The 17,225-nt window shown below is 48.1% G+C and overlaps 1 protein-coding gene across 4 annotated transcripts in view; it reads right to left on the bottom strand.

The window, feature by feature from the left end:
• The window catches only part of TP53BP2 (tumor protein p53 binding protein 2), a 53,816-nt gene that overhangs the window by 22,581 nt on the left and 14,010 nt on the right, over positions 1–17,225 (bottom strand). For 3 of the 4 annotated variants that reach the window (XM_088461855.1, XM_088461854.1, XM_088461857.1), the window contains 8 exons: positions 10,482–10,595; positions 6,882–6,961; positions 6,052–6,153; positions 5,561–5,735; positions 5,076–5,257; positions 4,519–4,683; positions 3,047–3,263; positions 2,011–2,118 (listed from right to left, as the gene is read on the bottom strand). In XM_088461855.1, coding sequence (XP_088317981.1) covers positions 2,011–2,118; positions 3,047–3,263; positions 4,519–4,683; positions 5,076–5,257; positions 5,561–5,735; positions 6,052–6,153; positions 6,882–6,961; positions 10,482–10,595 — 1,143 coding nt within the window. The remainder of the gene's footprint in view (positions 1–2,010; positions 2,119–3,046; positions 3,264–4,518; positions 4,684–5,075; positions 5,258–5,560; positions 5,736–6,051; positions 6,154–6,881; positions 6,962–10,481; positions 10,596–17,225) is intronic. The other variant, XM_088461856.1, reaches the window with a different exon arrangement.

Below are 17,225 nucleotides of genomic sequence, written 5' to 3'. Positions count from 1 at the left end.
ACCAGTTGCACACACACACGACCAGTTGCACACACACACGACCAGTTGCACACACACACGACCAGTTGCGCGCACACACACACGACCAGTTGCGCGCACACACACACGACCAGTTGCGCGCACACACACACGACCAGTTGCGCGCACACACACACGACCAGTTGCGCGCACACACACACGACCAGTTGCACACACACACGACCAGTTGCACACACACACGACCAGTTGCACACACACACACACACGACCAGTTGCACGCACACACACACGACCAGTTGCACACACACACGACCAGTTGCACACACACACGACCAGTTGCACACACACACACACACACGACCAGTTGCACGCACACACACACGACCAGTTGCACGCACACACGACCAGTTGCACGCACACACACGACCAGTTGCGCACACACACACACGACCAGTTGCGCACACACACACACGACCAGTTGCGCACACACACACACGACCAGTTGCGCGCACACACACACACGACCAGTTGCACACACACACGACCAGTTGCACACACACACACACACACGACCAGTTGCACGCACACACACACGACCAGTTGCACGCACACACGACCAGTTGCACGCACACACACACGACCAGTTGCACGCACACACGACCAGTTGCACGCACACACACGACCAGTTGCACGCACACACACGACCAGTTGCACGCACACACACGACCAGTTGCACGCACACACACGACCAGTTGCACACACACACGACCAGTTGCGCACACACACACGACCAGTTGCGCACACACACACGACCAGTTGCGCACACACACACGACCAGTTGCGCACACACACACGACCAGTTGCGCACACACACACGACCAGTTGCGCACACACACACGACCAGTTGCGCACACACACACGACCAGTTGCGCACACACACACGACCAGTTGCGCACACACACACGACCAGTTGCGCACACACACACGACCAGTTGCGCACACACACACGACCAGTTGCGCACACACACACACGACCAGTTGCGCACACACACACACGACCAGTTGCGCACACACACACACGACCAGTTGCGCACACACACACACGACCAGTTGCGCACACACACACACGACCAGTTGCGCACACACACACGACCAGTTGCACACACACACGACCAGTTGCACACACACACACACACGACCAGTTGCACGCACACACACACGACCAGTTGCACGCACACACGAGACCAGTTGCACGCACACACACGACCAGTTGCACGCACACACACGACCAGTTGCACGCACACACACACAAACACGACCAGTTGCACACACACACACACACACACGACCAGTTGCACACGCACACACGACCAGTTGCACACGCACACACGACCAGTTGCACACGCACACACGACCAGTTGCACACGCACACACGACCAGTTGCACACGCACACACGACCAGTTGCACACACACACAAACACTTAAGGAGAGCCCTGCTCATATTTTGATATTCAAGAGTAAAGTGAGAGCCAGCACATCCAATATCAAGCAAAAAGCTCATTTATCTAGCATCAAAAATAACATCCAAAAAAATAATAAAGTGCATTTCCATTCAAGAGCAATGTTACTCCACCAGATTAGTATAAATGAGCAACATACTGAGAAAACGGAGAACTTATACACATTCATCTTCCCGTTATCTACCATACTCATGGGCAAAATCACATGGGCTGCCTGTGTTCACACACACATATATTATATTATTAGATACAAACAGATATATTTCTGCCCCTATATAGGACCCTATAGGCTTCGACTGTTACGCTCTGGAGAATTCTCAGCTAGCTCTGAGGATGTGCCTATTGCTCCCCAGCTAATTGATATTAAATGAAAAGCGATTTATTGCTGCCAAAAGAACCCTCTGCTGCGACCACACAGGACATCAGTGCCTCAGGGTATATAATCTACATTACTGATAAATCCAGGTCACTATTATCACTATAGTACTAATCATGGTTATTTCCACTCACCCTGCCCGGTGGCACTGAGAGAGCTTTTCGCTGGCCCTTGACTGTCGCCATTAGTAGTGCTCCAATCGGTGCCAAGCGGCTGATGTTTGTGTGTGTGGGACCCCGTGCCTGGGAAACACAACCAGCATAAACAAACATTAAACACAATGCGCACTGTTCAGTGGTGTTTCTAGCGCAGTCGCAGGAGTCACAACAAACCCTTTATTCTCTGCCCATCTGGATGGGGCATAAATTATGAGGACACAGCATGTGCATGGAAACAGCAAAGGAGTTCACTACAACGGGGCAATGCCATCAATAGGGCTGATTATACAACAATGTACACAAGAACCCGAGAGGAGAACTACTGCAAAATATACATCCAACAACTTATATCCAGGCAAAATGCACTAAATGATCAAACATATCTATCAGAAAACAGGCTGAGAGTAACCGGCATCTGTCTCTTGTATAATCCTAGGTGGTGGCCCAGTCAATATGGCGTTTAACCCTGTGCTGGGTTTATAAACATTATAGTTTCATGGTCTTTAAACAACAATGTACATATACAGGAGGTCAGCACATGGGTGTATCGTGTTATGTACAGCCACAAAGGCACTGGCCAGGACGCTCTGTAGGATAATCCTCTCTAATCTGAACAAAAAATATATAATAAAAAATGGTGTTTCCTAACATTTCATTTTTATTGGACAATAATGCAGAAGTCTATAATGTGCTTTAAAATAAAAAGTTACACTCAAGATGCTTAATAACTAAATAACTTTGTTTATTGCATCATAAAATGACCAAATGATCTATAAAAACAATTCGCACTACAATCAGTCTCTGCGCTGTGGCGGTTCCCCATTTGTTACAGACGATCTCTTTTACAGTCAGCAGAAAACGTTACCGCAGGAGTGAAACTTTGCCGATACATTTATGTGACCACCTTCGGCTGCTATGATAAGTCTATAGGCAGAAAGAAGTCCCTTTAACTCATCCCTTACTACAGCTGCCCTTTGCTGGCGGGTGAGATCATTACCAGGCAGTGCCTTACCCTGGGATGCGGTCTTCATGTTGGGTAAGGTTTGGGACTTCAGAGGTACGTCAGGCACTTGTGTGGTGGCGGTGCCCTCGGTGTAGGGGAGTTTAACAAGCAGCTCGGGCCTGGACGGAAGACGAGGCATCGTGGCAGACTGGATATAGGGGCCGACAGCTGCCACCCTGCTGGGGGTACTCGCTACCTGCTGAGGTAGATTCGCATCAGATGAAATCTAAATTAAAGAGAGGTTGCAAGCTTTTCAACACAAGACACCCACACGCACAGAGCAATACTACAGATAGAGGGGAGGTGGGGGGGGGGTAGGTCATACAGTGGTAAAGCAGAAGATACAGCACTGACCAGTAAAGGCCGAAAGATGGACAAAGCGCTCTGTGACCTTCCACAAACACCATCGTTATAATACGGAGCCAAGTCCCAAACTACAAAAATTGCTTCAATATAAAGGCGAAGTTTTAGTTTGATTATTCCCAACCTGTTCCGTCACCACATCCCAGCAGCGGCTACATTTCGCATTTAGCGGCAGAGCCTGAACGCGTGATGCGGTGCTGTACGTTAGCCCCAGTGTGGCAGACGACGATCTATGGCCACACAGCTGGCGGACATGTCCTAAGGACAATCATGGCGGCACGCGCTCTATATACCTTATTTATCAGCATGTTTACTATAAAGAAACCTAGCTGATAGATTGGAATATACCCGTAATCAGGCGCTTTTGAGCGTCGGGTTCTACAGCCCGGCACTTCCGAACCGGTTTATGCCAGAAATGTAAAAGGGCAATGCCTTTACCAGCTGCGTTACACTACCCGTGCTTTGCTAGTAAGATCATTGCCCTATTAAATCTCAGGCATAAACGCGATAGGGAAGCGCCGGGTGTTAGAAGCCGACGTTTAGTAAATAAGCCCCTAAACATAAAGCAGCACATTTTCAGCTTCGCCATCACGATCGTGCTCAGTACAGCAGTCAGGAGGCTTCTGTGGTCACGTACTTGATGTTTAAGTCTTCTATCGGGTTATCTGAACATTCAGAAGACGTTTTATTAGTTATGTTCACTATTTATCTCTGTACTTTCTTGTGCATGTTTCTAGGGGGCATCGAAATGTAAGGACAGGTGAAAAGATGGATTTTATTTTTATTTATCTAAATCCTAGAAATTCCCTGCATTACCATTTACTAAGCGAAGATCGCTCATTTACCTCTATAGAGAACGCACAGGAATGGTTTTGATTGGCGCCAAGGAGCGGACATGTGACCTGTGAGAAATACACTAATGCTGAGCCAGCATCAGTCCTATACAGGATCATCGCCCCGTTTGCCAGAGGCGAAGTCGGCCCTCTGCGTTAGTCTGTCCTACCTGCAATCACTTGAGGCCGAGACGCGATTCTGCTGGATATTACTGAGTAAAGCAGCTGCGCCTGGGTTAATACAGCAAGGAGTTCTGCTGGCGGCGTATTCAGTGCGTCACTTACTGGTACGTTCTCCTTTTGCTGAAGAGCCACCTTCTTCTTCCAGAGCCGGTCTCGCAGCTCGCTGACACGCTTGTCCATGGAAGCCACTTCGGAGTTGCGCTTATTTAGGCTCTCCCTCCGCTGCTGCAGTTTGGCATTCTGCTCCTGGTTCAGCTTGTTCCTCAGCTGAATGCAGTCACACAAGGAGAAAAAGCTTAGACAGAGGACTCTAGGAGAGCAGCTAGACAAGCCCTGAATGCTAATCTACACAAGACGAGGAGCACGAATCCAGTACATCTATATAGGGAATATTCTGGGAACTATAAATGGACGTCTGCTAAATAATAAGGACAAATACACGGGAAACATTTCTATCGCGCTAAAAAAAAAAAAAAAAAAATTCCAAATTGATCATCTAGAAATACAAAGTTTCAATAATGTAGAAAAGGAAGAAAAATGTTACGAAGATCAAATCTGCCCGAACTGTATCGCGTTCTGTCTTCGTCCTGTTAAATTAATAATCTGCTATCTCGTGGATATTGCCCCGGCCCGCAAAAGGGCGGCTTCCCGCAGCTCACCTGAAGCTCTTTGTACAAGCGGTCAAGTTCAGCTACAGCGGACTGGTTGTCGTGATAACCCTCGATGCGTCCGTTCTTCAGCATCTCCAGCTGGCGGTTCAGCTCCTCGACTTTGGAGACGGCCACCATCAGCTCTTTCTGCTTCTGCTGGAACAAGTTATTCATCTGCTCGATTTCCTCCACTGACAGACGGGGAGGGAGAGAGACACAAAGACCACATAATGAGGGAGGGAGGGAGGGAGGCAGTATAACAAAAAACAAAAAGGCCATTAAAGCTGTAAGAGGCCACATAAACGTTACATAAGGAGAGAAAACAAACAAAGTGATGTAAAAGCAAATGACAAATACATGCCAATAGGTAACATAAACTGGTCATATATGAATTTATTTTTTCTTGTAGCTTGGTGTATAATCATATGTAACTTAGTATAACAGTCCAGGCATTTGCGCATTTTTATCCGACCAAACAAACCGCATAGTCTCACCTAATCGCCCATTGCTGAGCCTTTTCTGCTCCACGTGACCCTTCAGTGCCCGCACTTTCTTCAGCTTGGCCTCCTGGTTCTCCGCGATCTCCCGCAGCCGCTTCAGCTTGTCCTGCTCACTGGCCTGTTGCTGCTGGCGCTGGTCCTGCTGCTTGAGGTACTTCAGCCGCTGCTCCTACAGTAACCACGGAAGCCATGTTATTTGTATGGCGGCGGCACAGGCTGACCGGACATTTGCACTCTCACCGCAATTCTCATTATTACCGCTAAGTATAAGGACCGTTATAAAGAGGGTTTTCACTTTATGAGTGTTTAAAATACAGCTTATATACACACACACACGACACAGGTCATATTTATCTGCACAATATATACTGGTGAGTGACAGCTGCCATGCTGCTTGTGCCATTGTAATCTGAAACCGGCAAAATGAGGAGGCACTGTGGTCGGGATATTCCTCTTCTAGGCAGAAAGACCCCCAGGGAACGCACCTTTGTAGCCAGCATTAGTTGTTGGTTCTCAATCTGCTGTTGCTGCCGCGCCGCCATCTCCTGAAGTTCCGCCAGCGTCATGTCCATACGGGGGCTATTAACCTGCGTCACACAGAGAAGATTAGTTTCCTTGCCCCTCTCCTCGGCAGCCTCGCTCATGCTGGCAATAGCATCTGTGACCAATGTGGTTGGTCAACCCGCACAGATTTAGTTGTTTGCATTTCCTATTGTGAGCCCAAAAACAAAAGGAGGTCCCCATGCAGTTTGGTTGGCCAATGACCACTGACCCCCACTGGCTAATAAATGCCATCTGTTCTGGGTGTCTGTACTGCGCTCGATAGAGCTCCAGTGCCCCCTCAATGGATGAACGAAGAAATAAAAATTTGGTGCGATCTACTGAAAAACGACCACATTGCCCGGACTGGTCGCTCGGCGTTTGACCAGCATCTGCACTAATCACGCAGATATATACAGTTATAAACCAGGCTTCACACAATATGATCACGCGTGTGTGTAAATGCCTGTATAGCTCGCTGGGTTTGTACATAATTCAGGTGTTAGGTATGGGCATCGCCAAGATGGCGGGTTTGCTTTTACCGTTTTATAGATCAGACGTAGAACACAACTAAAGACGTCCTTTACTGCTCCTTACAGAGAAAAAAAACAAATTCCAATCAAACTAAATCATCTTCCTTCTATAAAACACAAGTTGTATTGGGTGTATTGAGCTAATGCACATTTGTATTTTGTTAGCAAATAACCAATAGTAAAAAATATAAAATGCACGTATAGTATAGTATAGTTGTAATCAACCCATTTAAAGTACTTACCCCATTTTCTATCCTCCTGTCGGTGGGGGGCTTGACTCCATTCCACTTCACATTAGGGTCATGGCCTCTCTGTGCATTCCCTATAATGGGGGAAAAATGGTTTTTAAACCCCAAATAATGCTAACAACCTAACATAGACATGGGTGTATTCATATACATGAGTTCAGAGTTCGCTATGAAGTTGACATCAATGAGGCCGGAGATGAATAAATATTCCCCAGGAACTAGTGACATCACCGAGGTATGAAGCAGACAAACCATCCCCAGGAACTAGTGACATCACTGAGGCATAGAGCAGACTAACCACTCCCCAGGAACTAGTGACATCACTGAGGCCTGGGTGACATCACTGAGGCTAGAGCTGACTCACCAGGAACTAGCGACATCACTGAGGCATTGAGACAACTAACTACTCCCCAGAAACTAGTGACCTCACTGAGGGATAAAGTGGACTATCCATTCCCCAGGAACTAGTGACATCATAGAGGCATGGAGCAGACTAACCACTCCCCAGAACTAGTGACATCATAGAGGCATGGAGTAGACTAACCACTCCCCAGGAACTAGTGACATCACCAAGGCATGGAGCAGACTAACCACTCCCCAGGAACTAGTGACATCACCGAGGCATGGAGCAGACTAACCACTCCCTAGGAACTAGTGACATCACCGAGGCATGGAGCAGACTAACCACTCCCCAGGAACTAGTGACATCACTGAGGCATGGAGCAGACTAACCACTCCCCAGGAACTAGTGACATCACTGAGGCATGGAGCAGACTAACCACTCCCCAGGAACGAAGTGACATCACTGAGGAATGGAGCAGACTAACCACTCCCCAGGAACTAGTGACATCACTGTGGCTAGAGCTGACTCCCCAGGAACTAGTGACATCACTGAGGCATGGAGCAGACTAACCACTCCCCAGGAACTAGTGACATCACCGAGAGATGGAGCAGACTATCCATTCCCCAGGAATTAGTGACATTGTGAGGCATGGAGCGGATTTATCCATTCCCCAGGAACTAGTGCCATTACGATGCATGGAGAGGACGAACCACTTGCCAGGAACTAGTGACATCACCACGTCATGGAGCAGACTAATCACTCCACCATGGAGACAGTATAGATCAGACCGCAGCCAAACTCTGAAAGCATCAATACATTTACCACTGAGTGCTTGGTTAGAATGGTGAGATAAGGACGCCCCCTTATTATTTAGTATCAATTAATATTAATCCTTCTCTCTCTGCTCGCACTGCAGACGTGTCAGTTGTATAAATACCTTTCACTGGCATTTGCTATCAGGACAAAGACTTTCAGCTGTGTTTCATATGTGCCGGTAGCTAAACCTGTCTGAACGGCTCATTGAGATTCAGAGGTTTGTTCACATACAAAACACAACGGTATTAACAAGCAGCATGAAATGAAAGGGGCTCCTGTAATCGGGATTACACACTAGGACACTGCACTTTACATGCTGTGTGCTATGGAGAGGAACGAGTCGCCCGTTACCAGTTATAGCGCATCAAACCAACGACAGGAAACTGATAAAGTGGCTGAAAAGAAGGTAATTGGGTGTAACCACGAGATGAGGATAACTCTGCAGTATAATGGCAATAAATTAATTTCCAAGTCTGCAAGGAGAGGGCAGACCATGTAACTTTAGGGTGATATTTAGTATTAGGGGGCAATTCAATTCCAAGGGACGTCTGCAAGCTGTTGACGTTCCCACCGTTTTGCCAGAAACATCACATATTCTTCCTCGCAGCCCCATAAGGCAGGGGTGGGGAACCTTTTTTCCGTGGAGGGGCAATTTGATTTAGAGAACATTATTCGTGGACCTGGTGCAGGCCATGCCCCCACCGTGTGCCATCACACGGAGCGGGGCCACAATCGCCGGTGATTACAGCAATGCCCGGAGCATCCTCAGGATGCTCCGGGGAGCTGTAAGGGCAGCGGTGTGACCATCTGAAGCGTCTAAAGGTATCTCCAGGCAGCACTGCTGCATAGATTCTAGCTGCAGGGAGCCGTTCTAGGTACCCTGCTAGCCAGATGAGACTAGCAGAAAAAAGCCCAGAGGGCCGGACCAAATGATTCCGGGGGCCTTATACAGCCCCCAGGCCTGAGGTTACAGGAGAATCGGTGTTACTAGGCTAGCGTAATTCTGAGCGATGTGCGCAGCCATATAGATGTCTCTAGGTAAGTAAAAATAATAATTTACCCAGTTTCCCTGCCCAAATGAACTTACAGCACTAATTATATACGAAAGTGACAAGTAGCTTATACAAAGTCATAGAGAGCTGATGCAGACCCATGAATCCAGCTAGTCCAGAGGTTCTCAAACTCGCTCCTCAGGACCCCACACAGGTCACGTTTTCCAAGTCACCCAGCAGGTGCACAGGTGCAGTCATCACTCACTGACACATTTTAAAAGAACCACAGGTGGAGCTAATTATTTCACTTGCGATTCTGTGAGGAGACCTGGAAAACATGCACTGTTTGGGGTCCTGAGGACAGAGTTTGAGAACCTGTGCGCTAGTCTATCAGCGCTCCCATCTACGGAGATGTGGCCTAACCCCCCATTTCTGCCAATCGCGCCATCTGCTGGGCCAGAGAACCTGATGAGACTAATTGCAGGCACAAAAACAGACAACTCTCAGGTGCACAACTCCAAATTATTAATAATATATATAAATGCAATAAAATTTTGCAATCAATAGAGGTTTTTAGCATAATCATGGCCAAGGTTACGGGCCATATCCAGGTAACCTCTGTAGGGAAGGTCCCTAGCATACTAGGGTTCAAATCCAGAGTGCAGGACCCCCCAAAGCTAAGCCGCCTCAGGGCATCACCATAGTAAGAAAAGTGCAGTGTAAAGAGATAGTTAGGAGCAGCCACAGCTGCATATACAGAATGAAAATAAAAAGTGAAGTACATGTATAATAAACACACAGTGAAGGGTTAAAATGTGTTATAAAGGAAAATGTGTTATAATGCGGTGCCCTGAGACAGATTGACCAACGCAATCCAGGGGGACCCACACCCCAAAAATGAACCAAGTGGCACTACAGTATATAACTTGTAGGACTTACCTAGAATTGTGCCTAATACAGTGTACATATACATTACCATACTCCATGCTTTTACACCAATAAGAGAGGGGTGCTAGTCCAGAATGGGGGCGTCTCCTTTCCCTCAGGTGTGCAATAAAGCACATTAAATGGAGTATATGGAAAAGATTCCTGGACTGCACAACCTGACTATATATATATGTAATGGGAGGTGCTACCTGATGAGACTAATTGCAGGCACAGAAACAGACAAATCTCAGTTGCACAACTCCAAATTATTAATAATATATATAAATGCAGTACAATTTTGCAATCAATAGAGATTTTTAGCATAATCATGGCCAAGGAAAACATGCACTGTTTGGGGTCCTGAGGACCTGTGCGTTAGTCTATCAGCGCTCCCATCTACGGAGATGTGGCCTAACCCCCCATTTCTGCCAATCGCGCCATCTGCTGGGCCAGAGAACCTGACCAATACGTAAGGCAAACGTTTGCTATTGATAAGCAGGGAGGGACCCAACCTACCAGAGTCTCTAGACGGAGGACGTTCATGGCGCAGGTAGAACCGCGCCTCATTCCGCTGTGTCCCATACTTGTGCAGAACATCGTACATCCGATCGTTATCTGCTACAGGCCGCTCTAAAAACAAAAAGTCAAAAGTTAGACAAGGTGAGAATGTCTTAGCTAGCTGTAGCTCAGGAACTGATGAAGAACAAATACTATAACGACACAGGACAAGCAAATCTACAATCGCTGAATACTTGAAAACGAGGAGCGACGTCACTGCAAAGCGCTGTAGCGCCGCGGTCACTGTCTGTGCTGCAGGGAAAATAATGATTTATCGGAATAAGCACATCAGTAAAAGCTAAGCAGTGTTAGGAGACAGAGTGAAAAGTGATAAGAAAGTGATAAGGTGCCAGCCAATCAGCTCCTAATGGTGCATACACACGGTCAGATTTTTCCTTCAGATATGAACGATAACGATTTAAAAATCGTTCAGTCGTTCATATCTGAAGGAAAATCGTTCATATCTGACATGCCTGAACGATGGACGATCAACTATGCGCGTTCCCGATGGTCAGATAACGATATCTGACATCTGATGGGTTTGCAGTCAGACTTGGACGATTCCATTCATTTTAATGCAGTCAAAAATCGTTCAATCGTTCAAATCGTTCAAAACTTTGGTAAAATCGTTCAAATCGTTCAATCGTTCATCTGACAAATCTGACAAGTCTGACAAATCTGACCGTGTGTATGCTCCATTTACTGTCATTTTTCAAACACAGCCTGTGAGATGACAGTTGGGAGCTGATTGGCTGGTACCTTATCACTTTTCACTCTGTCTCCTAACACTGCTTAGTAAATAGACCCCTTAATCAGTACCCCAGACAATTTGATTGAACAATCTGGACTCACACATGGACCGTAAAGGGCGGAGTTTGGGAAACTCTGTACTAGGAAATTTTGGTGGCGAGGGCCCTCCCTGCCCCTTCTCGGGCCGTCTCCTCTCTCCTTGGTCTATTTCTATGTATGATTAGGTGTTTGCACCAACTGTCCGGTGTGATGCGGATTTGTGGTACCTTATATATAAAGGATGAGGATTCTCACACTATAAACCATCACTAGGAAACACTGCGATAATGCAACTCATGTAAAATATATACAACCCACTGATTTCATCCTAAACACATGTACAATGGCTTTAAAAAAGTATTTGCCCTCTTTGGAATTTTTCACATCTCTCGTCATGGGACCAAAACTATGGCCCTGATTCAGACCCACTCGCGAGCGGCTGTCCGCTCGCAAGTGGGTCGATGGTCTGCACTGCGCATGCGCACGACGGAGGGAGCTCAGTCGTGCGCATGCGCGAGACGCGACGAGCGAAGGACTTTCCTTCGCTCGTAGTGTCTGATCAAAGGGGGTGTGCTGTCGATGTTGATTGACAGCACGCCCCCTTTGGTGGGCGTGCCGGGGGCGTGCCTGCCAGACGGAGGCGTTCCCAAGGGAACGCCTACCGTCAGAAGCCGGCCCCACTGACATCACTAGTGATGTCAGTGGGAGTGATTTTGGCTCTGATAGAGCCAAAATCAGTCCGGGCCTTGCGGTTGAGAAACTCAACCGCAGGCTTCTGCTCGCAGTGGCGATGGTCGCGATGGTCAAGACCATCGCGACCATCATCCTGCACGCTCGTATATGCTGTGGGTGGTGACCCACAGCTATACGAGCGTCCGGGAGGACGCTCCATATTTATGGAGGTGGGCCCTGATTCAGAGCGAGCGCTCTGGTCAGAGCGTCCGGCTCTGAATCAGGGCCTATGGCTCTTCCCGAAATATTACCAATGATCAGCAGTGCCAAGCAAGAAAAATAATCACACACGCAGCTCAAACACTCTCATATATAACAATCAGGCAATAATGGGCGACATAATTACTCACCCCCCACCCCGGTGCATTAATACTAATCACAGAAGCCGATTTGCTGCAGTTACAGCCAAGAGTCTATCCAGGACGGTGCCCATATTGCTATTTTACCCATTTTTCCTACAATATTGCCCCACCAGGTTGTATTAGGACTTTGTCTGAACAGCAAATCTGAAATCATCCCACAGATTCTCATAAGGAAATAAGGTCATGAGTTTGGGCCATTATGGGCCAGTGAGGTTTTGTTTTTTTATATTTACATTTTGTTAATAAGATTTTTTTTTTTTTTTTTTTACCCTAGGTGGCTCCAGCAAGGCCTTAGCTGCAATGCTTTGGGTCACTGGGCCTGATTCAGAGGCGCTCGCAAAAAGCGAGCGATCGCTCTGAATCAGGCCAGGCGCAGGTTTTTTTTTTTTCAGTTGCGGCCTCTTGGCCACTCGCATAGCTGTGGGTTACCACCCACAGCTATTGCAAGTGGCCATGATGATGGTCGCGATGGTCAAGACCATCGCGACTATCGGGCTTGCGACAAGACAGTTATGGTAGGGTCTCGTGGCCGCAAGCCCCAGAGAGCTTCTGGCTCAAATAGAGCCGGAATCTCTCTCACTAACATCACTCGTGAGGACAGTGGGGCCGGCCCCAAATGGCAGGCGTTCTCATGGGAACACCTCAGTTTGTGAAGCCACCCCCACCCCCCCGCCACGCCTACAAAACGGGCTGAGCTGTCGATCAACATCGACAGCCGCCCCTTTTGTAGTGAGTCCCGGAGCGAACGCTTTTTTGCGCTCGCTCCGGGGCTCGTGCAGTGCACACGCCACGTGTGCGCACTGGGCCACCATCGACCCGTTTGCGAGCGGGTCTGAATCAGGCCCACTGTCCTTCACCCAGGTCTCCTGCAGATCACAGCAGGTTCTGCTCCTAGAGTTATTTTGTTCCCCAGTTACTGAAGCAGAGAAGTATCCCCAGATCATTGTTCCCCTGTCATCATGCTTCGTGTAAGGGTAATGTTCATTTGCGAATTGCCACCAATCATAGCGTCCAGCATTAGGGACAAAAACATTAATCCTGTACTCATCAGACCATAGAACCAGTTTCCGGACTATAGACAGACAGTGAAAAGGTCGACAGTGTTTAGATAGACACCAGATTTTAGACAGACAATAGGTCGACAGGGACAAATAGTCGACATGGAAGAAGGCCGGCTGTTACAAACTGTCGACCGGGTCAAAAGGTCGACGCAAAAAATGGCCGGCGCCTTGTTTTTTGTTGGTTAGGCTCAGAGTTAGGCACTTACTGGAGGGTTAGACACTAGAAGGGATGGTTAGGGTCAGACACCTACACCGACTTGTTAGAGTTAGCCACCAGGAGGGAGGGTTAGGGACCAAGGGAAGGGTTAAGGCGCAGATTAGGGTTTAAACTACTTTGGTGTCGAGTTTTTGATCCTATCAACTTTCTTCCATGTAGACCTTTTAGTGTGTCGACCTTTTGTCCCTGTCGACCTTTTGTACCTGTCTAACATCTGGTGTCTATCTAGACATTGTCGACCTTGTAACTGTATCTCCTATACCACACCCCATAGAACCTGCTGATTGTTCCCCACAAGCATACGGCAACTTCCAGGCAAGCTTTTCAGCATTGGGAGGGGAGACATTGCCCCCAGCTGCCCCCCCCCTCCTCATTATGGAATTTGTCTGAGCTGTACATAAGCTACTGTTGTTTTTGCCCATCTCTGCCATGGAGGACTGACCACCGGCACTAATAGGTCTCTCAGAGGTCCCCCTAACAGGTATGCAATCGGGAAGCCGACTGCCTAAATACCGGCAGCCGGCTTCCCGACTGTCATATCCCGGCAAGGGTGAAATGCCAGGCATCTAGATGTAGACGCCCGCATTTCCCCGACGCCGGGAGACCGGCGCCCTGATCGTAGTGATGCCGGGCGCCACGAGCGGACAGCCGCGGGGGGAAGGGTTAGGTTTAGGGCTCCCAGGGGGGACTTAGGGTTAGGCACCCCCCCCCGGGAGGGTTAGGGTTAGGCTAGGGGGAGGGAGGGTTAGGGTTAGGCACCCCCGGGGGGGGGACTTAGGGTTAGGCACCCCCGGGGGGGGGACTTAGGGTTAGGCAGCGGGGAAGGGGGTGGTTAGGGTTAGGCACTTGGGGGGGAAGTTAGGCTTAGGCACCCCTAAGGAGGATTAGGGTTAGGTTAGTAGATACTCACCTATCCACGATCGGGATTTCCAGCGCTGTTGGGCTTCCGCTGCTTCAAACTCTGCTGATGTCGGGCTGCCGCTGACGGGAATCGAACCGCCGGCCATGCGGCCAGCGGTATTTCATACCCATTCCCCCTTAACAAGAGTAATTTCAAAGGACAACCTCCTGCAGACAAATTAACACTTTCTGCATTCATTACTTTTCAAGGTAGATTTGGCCGTGCTCTGGGGACTATTAAAACAAGTCTTTTAAAATCTTCTATCCTTCCTCTGAATGGGGCTTTTAATAACCTTTTTATCAGATGACTAAAATGTTCTTTGATCTTCATGATGAAGCTCTGCACTAACCAAATGCTAGACCTCACAGACAGGTATTTTTAACTTGCACTCAATTAAAAACACCAATTGTGCAAAGGGAGAACTAAATGGCAAATGAAGTCGCCAATTTAAAATGAACTAAGGTATATTTTAGCAAAGCAGATAGTGATACCTAAATCAGAGAATAATTGATACATCACTAAGAAACAATTTGTGTTCATCATTTAGCATTTGTGAATTTTACATTAAGCCAATGGTAACAATTCTAGAATACATTCATTTTTATTCCACAATGTAAGAAAAATAAATAATAAATCACAAGAGAAGGTGAATACATTTTTGTTACGGCCACTGTACAAGCTCGGAGAGTTATTGCCGCTACCAGCGCGCTCTCTGCAATTATATTTTCAGCGACAGAGGACATTTTCAGGTTACATTTTTAGAATAGCGACTAGACCTGCCTCACCCCTCTCAGTTACAGAAAGCCACACCGGCCCCAGGGAAGGAAAGCCAGGAGTCCGTAATTCCTGCACCAATAACTCGCACAATAAGGAATGTGGCATTTAATGACTCGCATTAATTTACACATTGAGAGAATGTACCATTGCCAGACATCCAGGATAATGAGGTCTCCCGAATCATAACACACGCGAGCGCAGGAGATGGGCGCAAACAGGCCGTCTATTCCTCGGCTTCAAAAATTTTAAAAAAAAACTCTTTGCCGGAATGAAATGAAAACAGGTTTAAAAAAAGCGGAATCGGCTCTGCCCAAGCTCAGCTCTCACATTCTCCCCACGAATAAAGGGAATTATTCCCCGCCCTGTGCCAAAAACTAATGTATGAACACAAAGCCCCTTTCTTCTCTGCTGGATACAGGGAACAGGAGGGCATCTCACAATCTCCAGCTACACACACTTCCCCACCGCAGCATTTTACACTGAGGCCGCTGAGAAAACCAACACAACAACATTAGAGGGGGGGGTTTACACCTCTATCATGGGGAGGTAACTTACCCCTCCCCATTATCAAAAGACTGGCGAGACCGCGGCCCACTAACACTGTATAACTGCCTGGAAAACTGGCAGAGAGTCACAACATTTGGGGGGTCACCATCCGGCAGTCCCCCTCCTTCCCAGGAGGGTGTATATACACACGGTCTGCAAATCATATTGATCCCAACAGCACTGCGCTACATCCGATGACAGGGTTACGGTCTCACAGCTGTCAGCAACCACTGTAATCGGGGCGGTCACGGCAAACGTGTACAGTCTGTAACAAGGAGCAGACACAGCATCTGCTCTGTAACATGTACAGACTTCACGCGGCAGGTAAGAGAATTTGGGGATGTACAGAGAACACATCAGTAGCCACGTATATATCAGACAATCCGAACACACCTTGGGCCTTGTAGAATAGCCTGTGAGGTGCAGGCACAAGGCACAATGCACGAGAGTGTTACCCTGTATTTTCAAAGCAGCAAAAATTTAAAAAGGCAAAAACTAACCTAGATCTGCATTTTAAATTATTGAAGCTTTAATAATATTGGCTAACTCTTGTGACTTGCGCCCGTGCCTGCATCTCGCAGACTATTGCGTAAGGCCTTTTGTGTATAATGGACCCCAGGAAATGTCACAGCATGAAAAAAATGGTCTAAGGGTGACCCCCCTGCAGATTGCCACTGACTGGGATTAGCGTCTACAAAAAGATCTGGTTTTGGATGCAAATTTTAGAAGTATACAGAGACATGAACTCTGCACAAAATGGCTGCCCCCGCTGCATGCAGGCAGCAGGACTTTCAGGGGTGAACTTATTTACAGTGAAGGGCTATTTGGCTCCCTAAAGCGAAGATCTGTTTTTGGTCACCAGATGTAGGTATGCTTCAAGTCCTGCACTTCAAAATATATGGGTTTAATTTCTTGCACTGATGACCCTGAAAAGGTGGATACAGGGCCTGATTCAGACCCGGTCGCAAGCGCTGAGCGCTCGCAACCGGGTCGATGTTTGCCCACTGGGCATGCGCACGACGGAGCCGGCTCCGTCGTGCGCATGCGTGAGACCCGGCTAGCGTCGCTCCGGGTCTCGCACCAAAGGGGGCGAGCTGTCAATGGTGATTGACAGCTCGCCCCGTTTGGTAGGCGTGGCCGGGGGGGTGGCTTCACAAACGGAGGCGTTCCCAAGCGAACGCCTGCCGTTTGGGGACGGCCCCACTGACATCACCAGTCTATTAGAGCCAGAAACTCTCTGGGGCTTGCGGCCACGAGACCCTACCACAAGGGTCTCGTCGCAAGCCCGATGGTCGTGATGGTCTTGACCATCGCGAC

Source organism: Taudactylus pleione, unplaced genomic scaffold, assembly GCF_031769625.1.
Source record: "Taudactylus pleione unplaced genomic scaffold, aTauple2 ptg001117l, whole genome shotgun sequence".
Lineage (NCBI taxonomy): Eukaryota > Metazoa > Chordata > Amphibia > Anura > Myobatrachidae > Taudactylus > Taudactylus pleione.
This window is presented reverse-complemented; position numbering and strand designations above follow the sequence as displayed.